This window comes from Garra rufa, chromosome 20 (genome assembly GCF_049309525.1).
Source record: "Garra rufa chromosome 20, GarRuf1.0, whole genome shotgun sequence".
NCBI classification, from domain to species: Eukaryota; Metazoa; Chordata; class Actinopteri; order Cypriniformes; family Cyprinidae; genus Garra; species Garra rufa.
In genome coordinates, this window is record NC_133380.1 from 22,073,339 (window position 1) to 22,080,795 (window position 7,457).

Here is a 7,457-nt window from a genome sequence, read left to right on the forward strand (position 1 = left end):
CTCTTTGAGGGGATCCGACACTTTGTACTAAAGGTAAATCCAAAATAGTGATGCAACTGTCTAAGCAGAGGGATGTTGTGCAACCCTATGGAATATAGTCCACACATGACAAATGAGGTAATAATCAATATTTCAGAATAATTCAAACTCAGATATTGGTGTGTGACATCTGAGTTTTAATTATTTGACTACCTCACCTCACGTTCCTTTCAAAAAGAACGGCTCTTTTGGCTCTTTTTAAATATTCAGTCAGTTTTAAGAAGCCAGCTTGCGGGCATCTCAGTTTATCCTGGAAATAATCACTGGGAGGAATGATGAGGTGAGGTAGTCAAATAATTAAAACTCAGATGTCACACACCAATATCTGAGTTTGAATTATTCTGAAATATTGATTATTACCTCATTTGTCATGTGTGGACTATATTCCATAGGGTTGCACAACATCCCTCTGCTTAGACAGTTGCATCACTATTTTGGATTTACCTTTAGTACAAAGTGTGTGTATGTGTAAAGCTACGTTATGTTATTCATACAATACCTACTCACAAATAAACATAAAAAACAAAGCCGGCTGCAATGAATTTCTGTGCAAAACAGCTTTTACTACAAACACTTCCACATAAGAACATTGTTATCACACAAGAACATTTTGATAGAAAACAAAAAATATTTAAAGTTTTAAATATATACTGTAGATAAAATTAGAATAAATAAAATGGAAATGTCTACATACAGTCCACTATTACTACTATTACTACTGTAAACTTTGCAAATAGGACATCAGCCCCTTCAAGTCTTAAATGAACAATAACAAAGTGGGCTGCAATGAATGTCTGTGTAAAACAGTTTTTAGTGAAAAATTTCTATACAAGAACAGTATCACAAAAGAACATTTTGATAGATAACAAAAACTGCAAATAGGAGGGGCTCTTCAAGTTTTAAATGAACACAAAATGCAATGTAAATAAATACAAAGCAGTTCCTTACTTTAACTCCCCTCCCCCTATAACTGTTCTGTCTCGCGGAGGAGCTAATTTGTGTGCATCTGTGTGAAACACGCATAGGAAAAAAAGAACGACAGAAAGAACGGTAAGAATCGGTTCGTTCGCGAACGTCACAACTCTATAAACAGATCCCAAATGCTCTCCCTGTCTCCCATTGTTCAACCAAACCAATTCTGTTTGTGTCACTACTGGCAAAAATGACTCACTTCATGTTTTTTATTTTTCAAGTTGCACACATATGGATGGCTATGATTTCTGGAGGCCACTGCTATGTTTTTGTATCCACAAAACAGTGATGGAGTTAAGAAGAGAGATGGAGCCCACTACTCTGATCAGTCCTTCCTTCCCATCTGTCCCTCCAGCTGTCTCATGTCTACAGTATCAATCACTCTCAAACACACACACACACACACACACACACACACACACACACACACACACACACACACACACACACACACACACACACACACACACACACACACACACACACAGAGCCACTCACTTTCTGTCACATCAGCTAATGGATCAGACTGTTTACTCTGAGACAGCTCTATTAACTGGAGAAAGATACAAAACTCGCCATTCAAACAATTTAAAGCATAGACAGCATTGGAAGTGCTGCTACAAATGTTATGACTTATCAAAACTATTTCATGCACAAAGCAAACCGTCAGCAAAGCTGTAGCGAAAATTCGGCGAGCTGCCTCGCTGTTTCTTGCCTCGTGGAGAGCTAGAGTTTTGTTGGCTTTGTTACATGCTAACATCTAACTCTACTCTTTACCTCTTTGTTTAAAAAAAAATGCAAAAACATACTATGAAGCGCTGTCAAGAGCAACCAACAACCAACAGGTGGCAATATGACCCATGTTGGCCAATCAGAAACCTGAAAAAAGTCTGCACTCCGACATCACAAGCCAAAATCTGTGGTTTCACTGGCTAACCAATAACACTGCAATCTTCTCCCTGGACGAAGTTTTTTAAAAAAAGTTTGGTTTTAGTGACTCGATACTGCATTTTCGAACGGACGAATGGCTAAACTACAGAGAAAAAGCTGTGGTTTTGAAAATACCCATGTTTTTGTGGACAGCGCCCAAGTCTCCTGTGCAGAAGAGTTTGATGTTAGCATGTTGCCAAGTTAATCAAGCAAAACTTGAACTCAAAACTGTACATGAAAAACACAAATGTGATGGTGGACTCAAGAAAACAGTCTTAAGTGGCACTGTTTTTATTTATTTGTAGAAATAGCCAAAAATACATTGTATGGGTCAAAATGATCATTTTTTCTTTTATGCCAAAAATCATTTGGATATTAAGTAAAGTCACGAAAGTAAAAACTTCATGTTCCATGAAGATACTTGAAATTTCCTACTGTAAATATATCAAAACTTAATTTTTGATTAGTAGTATTCATCACTGAGAACTTAATTTGGACGACTTTAAAGGTGTTGTTTTTTTGTTTGCTTTTTTGCACCCTCAGATTCCAGAATTTCAAGTAATAGTCTTTTTTATTATTTTTTGTATTGAATTCTCATTCAATATTGGTATTAAAAAACTTTACAATAAAGATTCATTTTGTTAACACTCTTTACACTAGTTAGGTATAATACAATGAACTGAAGTTTTTTAAAAAGGTAATTCAATCCTGTGATGGCAAAACTGGATTTTCAGCAGTTATTACTGTAGTCTTCACATAATCTTAAGAAATTATTCCAAAATTGTTTGCCGTTCAAAAAACATTGTTATTGATATCGTATTGAAAACAGTTGTGATGCTTAATATTCATGATTTCTATGATGCCTTAAAAGGATAGTTCACCCAAAAATGAAGATTCTGTCATTTATTGCTCATCCTCATTGTTGTTCCAAACCTGTAAGGCCTTTGTTCATCTTCTGAATACAAATTAAGATATTTTGATGAAATCTGAGAGCTTTCTGACTATGGTTGGGAATCGTTTGAATTTTATTGATTCCGATTCTGCTTATTGATTCCTAGTTTAGATTCCAATAAGATACAATTTTTTTTTAAATCAAACATTTAGATGTCAAACATATTTATTCTGTCTTTTTTACAAATTGTTTTGTTTCAGCTAAAAGACACAAGTAAAAAGCAGCAATCTACAAGAGAAACTTTGCTTATGGTTTAACAAAAACTACCAAAGCAAAAACAACTAGACATATATATAAAATTTAAACATCAAATTGTTAAACAAAAGTAAACAATCAGTAATAAAATAGGAAGAAAGAAATCAATTAGCAATAGTTTACATAAATACACAGAAATAAAAAAGAAATCAAAAGTTTAAAAACACTAGCCTTTAGTTTTCTTTTCATAATTAAAATATAGATTAATCCTCATTAAAGTTAGATATTCAGTCAAGGATCTTTGAACGATTTTCTTATGCTGATGCTTTGATTAACATTAGGCTGCTGTTTCTTTAATACCAAACACACTTGGATCTAAAAAAAATAAAAATACTGTTACACATGCGTTTTCTTTCAAAACTGTTTACGTTCAAGACAAAAACCGGCTGTGCTTGATGATATAGCCAACTGCCGCATTTTTGGGCATATTGGTCAGTAAATCTGAAACAGAAATCAGTTCCCAGAACAACCATTTCTGCAGTGAAAATGCATGGAACGGCTTCAGATGTGTGCGCTGCACGCATTTCCCTTCATGTGCTTAAATCACATTAAAATGTGAACGCAGAAATCGTTGAAGGAGTAGTTCACTTTCAGAACAAAATTTACAGATAATGTACTCACCCCCTTGTCATCCAAGATGTTCATGTCTTTCTTTCTTCAGTTGTAAGGAAATTATGTTTTTTTTGAGTAAAACATTTCAGGATTTCTCTCCATACAATGGCCTTCTATGTGAACTTGCGAAATGCAGCTTCAAAGAGCTCTAAATTATCCCAGCCGAGGAAAAAAAAGAGTCTTATCTAGCGAAACGTTCGGTTATTTTTTAAAAGGTTTCGCTATATAAGACAGTTCTTCCGCGGCCGGGATCATTTAGAGCCCTTTGAAGCTGCATTTAAACTGCATTTTGGAAGTTTAAACTGGGGGGCACCATAGAAGTCCACTATATGGAGAGAAATCCCAAAATGTTTTCCTCAAAAAAACACCATTTCTTTACGACTGAAGAAAGACATGAACATCTTGGATGACAAGGGGTACATTATGAGTACAGTATCTGCAAATTTTTGCTCTGAAAGTGAACTACTCCTTTAAGTGGAATGAAATGTGTCTTGACGAATAGCCGGTACTGGAAAATTTAAAACCGGTTTTAAAATGGAACTGTTTTCGATATCCAACCATAGCTATTAAGTGCTGTCAAACCAACAGGTTGTGATATAACCCATGTTGGCCAATCAGAAACCTGAAAAAAGTGTGCACTCCGATGTCACAAGCCAAAATCTCTGCAAAACACTGCAACCGGAGATTCTAAAAATCTTTACCCTGGCAGAAGTTTTCAAAAAGATTAGGTTTTAGTGACCCAATACTGCGTTTGCGTGTGGACAAACAGCCAAACCGCATAGAAAAACCTTCGGAACACAAATTAAGATATTTTGAAAGAAATCTAAGAGCTTTCTGACCCTCCACTGACAGCAATGCAACTGACATGTTCAAGGCCCAGAAAAGTATTAAGGACATTGTTAAAATAGTCCATGTGACATCAGTGTTTCAACTGTAATTTTAAAAAGCTACGAAAATACTTTTTGGTCCACAAATAAATGACTTAATTTAACAATTTCTTCCACGTCGCATTGAACCTTGGGCCTTGAATGTATCAGTTGTGTTTCTGTTTATGCAGGGTCAGAAAGCTCTCGGATATCTTAATATAAAAATATCTTAAGTTGTGTTCCAAAGATAAACAAAGGTCTTACAACTTTGGAACAACATGAGGCTAAGTAAATAATGACCGAATTTTCATTTTTGAGTGAACTGTCCCTTTAAAATACTGTAAAATACTGTCTATATAGGCAGCTCACGTTTTGAGTGTCAAATCATTTAAATGCACCAGGTGGCAAGTCAATTTTCTATACACACATATCTTAAAAATTGTGTAAATCCACAAAACTACAGCAATACCGGTTTAAAATACATACACGCTTCTGAACAGGCACACACAAGGGAAAATCTATCTGGACTTCTAGAATCAAAGCACGTCCACTCAACCTCACACGTCCAATACTCTCTTTCTCTACACAAATACTTAAACATACACAATTTCATCACACCTCTTCAAGAACGTGGCTGCGACCTACTCAATCGAAAAGAGGATTTCTGTGAATATTGATGGCCTCCTCCCCTCCACTGCCTCAGAACAAACAGTCCAGCCATCACTTTGTTGCGCACACAGCTTCTGCATTTGAACTTCAGTTAAAGAATGCAACAGAAAGACAGAGCAACATACAGCGGAGTACAGTATAGAGAACAGACCGTACACTGGAGAGTCAGAGAAAAGTAGAAACAATAAGAGTACTCACAAGGCACAGCGTGGCGGTAGAGGTTGTCACGTATGGTTTGCTGAAGCTCATAGTCAGCAGAGGATTTCTGAAACCTTTGGCTCAGGTAGTGCTTCAGGTCCTTATTGAGTTTATTTCCTGCAAAACAAAGGGAAACACACATTATTGATGCTGAATCATATGCAAACTCAGCAGATATCTGTAGTAGTGTAGATTGCTTCTGACTCATTGTTTCACTAGCAAAGGATAAAAGTTCCTGCTAGCGGCTAATGGTACTAACAGTTGCTAAAATGACTAATATGACCAGAGCAGGTATATAGTCGTGGTTGGAAGAACATTCTGGAAGTCAGAATTTGGGATGTTCATATAGCATGGCGCGATAGTCTCAAATAGTAGTAGCTTAAAACATTTTTGAGAGCAAACGGAAGAAGTGGACAGCTTTGGGATATATTAGATGCTAATAAGTGCATCCATATAGAGAACAGCAGTAAAACAACAGTAAAAACAACATTAAAAACTAGTATAGTAACATATAATTCAAACAAAGTAATTTTCTATTCATTAAAAAAATCCTGAAAAGTATCAGTTTCTACAAAAATACTCAGTAGTGCAACCATTTTTAACATTAATAATAAGAAGAAATGTTTCTCAATCATCAAATCAGCATATTAGAATGATTTCTGAAGGATTGTGTGACACTGAAGACTGAAGTAATGTTGCTGAAAATTCAGCTTTACCATCACAGGAATGAATTACATTTAAAGATATATTCAAATAGAATTATAGTTATGTTTTCAAATCGATTAATCACGATTAATCGCATTCAAACTTAAAGTTTATGTTCGCATAATATCTGTGTGTACTGTAAATGCTGTAAATAACTACACACAAATACATAGAATATGCACAGTACCATGTGTAGCCATTTAGCCATATTATGTAAACACAAACTTTTATTTTGTACATGATTAATCGCGATTAATCGATTTGACAGCTCTAAATTTAAGCATTTTACAATATTAGAGTTTTTACTATATTTTTGATCAAATAAATGCAGTCTTGGTGAGCATAAGAGACTTATTTAAAAAAATATTTTTTTTTAAAAATACCCCCAAACTTTTGAACGGTACTGCAATAAATATTTAGAATAGTACAATTACATTATCAATTGTGGGTACAATTATGTTATCAAAGTTGTGTGTGTACTGTGCATATGTGTATATTTGTGCATTTATTTACAGTATTTACAGTGCACACATTTTATGTAAACAAACTTATTTTTGGATGCGATTAATCGTGATTAATCGATTTGACAGCACCAAATTATTGCATTTTACAATATTAAATTGTTTACTATAATGCTGTTCAAATGCAGTTTTGAGCATAAGAGTAAAATATTTTTAAAAAAACACCTCAACTTTCTAACAGTACTGTACAAATGCTTAGAATGGTACAATTATCGATTAATCACAATTATTGCATCCAAAATAAAAGTCTGTGTTTACAGTATTTAAAATATAAGTACTGTGCATATTTATATGCATTTTGTGTTTATTTTCTTACAGTATTTACAGTACACAGATTCTATGTAAACAAACTTTTATTTAACTTCTGACACGTTAAATGATAGCATTTTACTATTTTACAGTTTTCGCTATATTTTTGATCAAATAAATGCAGCCTTGTGAGCATAAGAGACTTCTTTTTTTTTAAATGTACGAATGGTACTGCATAAATGGTTAGAATGGTACAATTATATTATCGATTAATTGCAATTAATCGCATCCAAAATAAAAATTTGTGTTTACATAATATACGTGTGTACTGTGCATTTTTATATTTATTTGTGTGTATTTATTTACAGTACACGTTCATTTTATGTAAACACAAACCCTTATTTTTGGATGTGATTAATCGCGATTAATCGATTTAACAGCACTAACCTATAGCATTTTACAATATCACGGTTTGCATTTTTGCTCAAA

At 34.2% G+C, this 7,457-nt stretch overlaps 1 protein-coding gene across 1 annotated transcript in view; it reads right to left on the reverse strand.

Annotated features, from left to right (window-relative positions):
• The window catches only part of magi1b (membrane associated guanylate kinase, WW and PDZ domain containing 1b), a 125,531-nt gene extending 119,133 nt beyond the window's left edge, over positions 1-6,398 (reverse strand). The window contains exons 1-2 of the mRNA XM_073825504.1: positions 6,386-6,398; positions 5,494-5,610 (exon numbers count right to left, since the gene is read on the reverse strand). Of these exons, the coding sequence (XP_073681605.1) occupies positions 5,494-5,610; positions 6,386-6,398 (130 nt within the window). The remainder of the gene's footprint in view (positions 1-5,493; positions 5,611-6,385) is intronic.
• Positions 6,399-7,457: the final 1,059 nt, after the last annotated feature.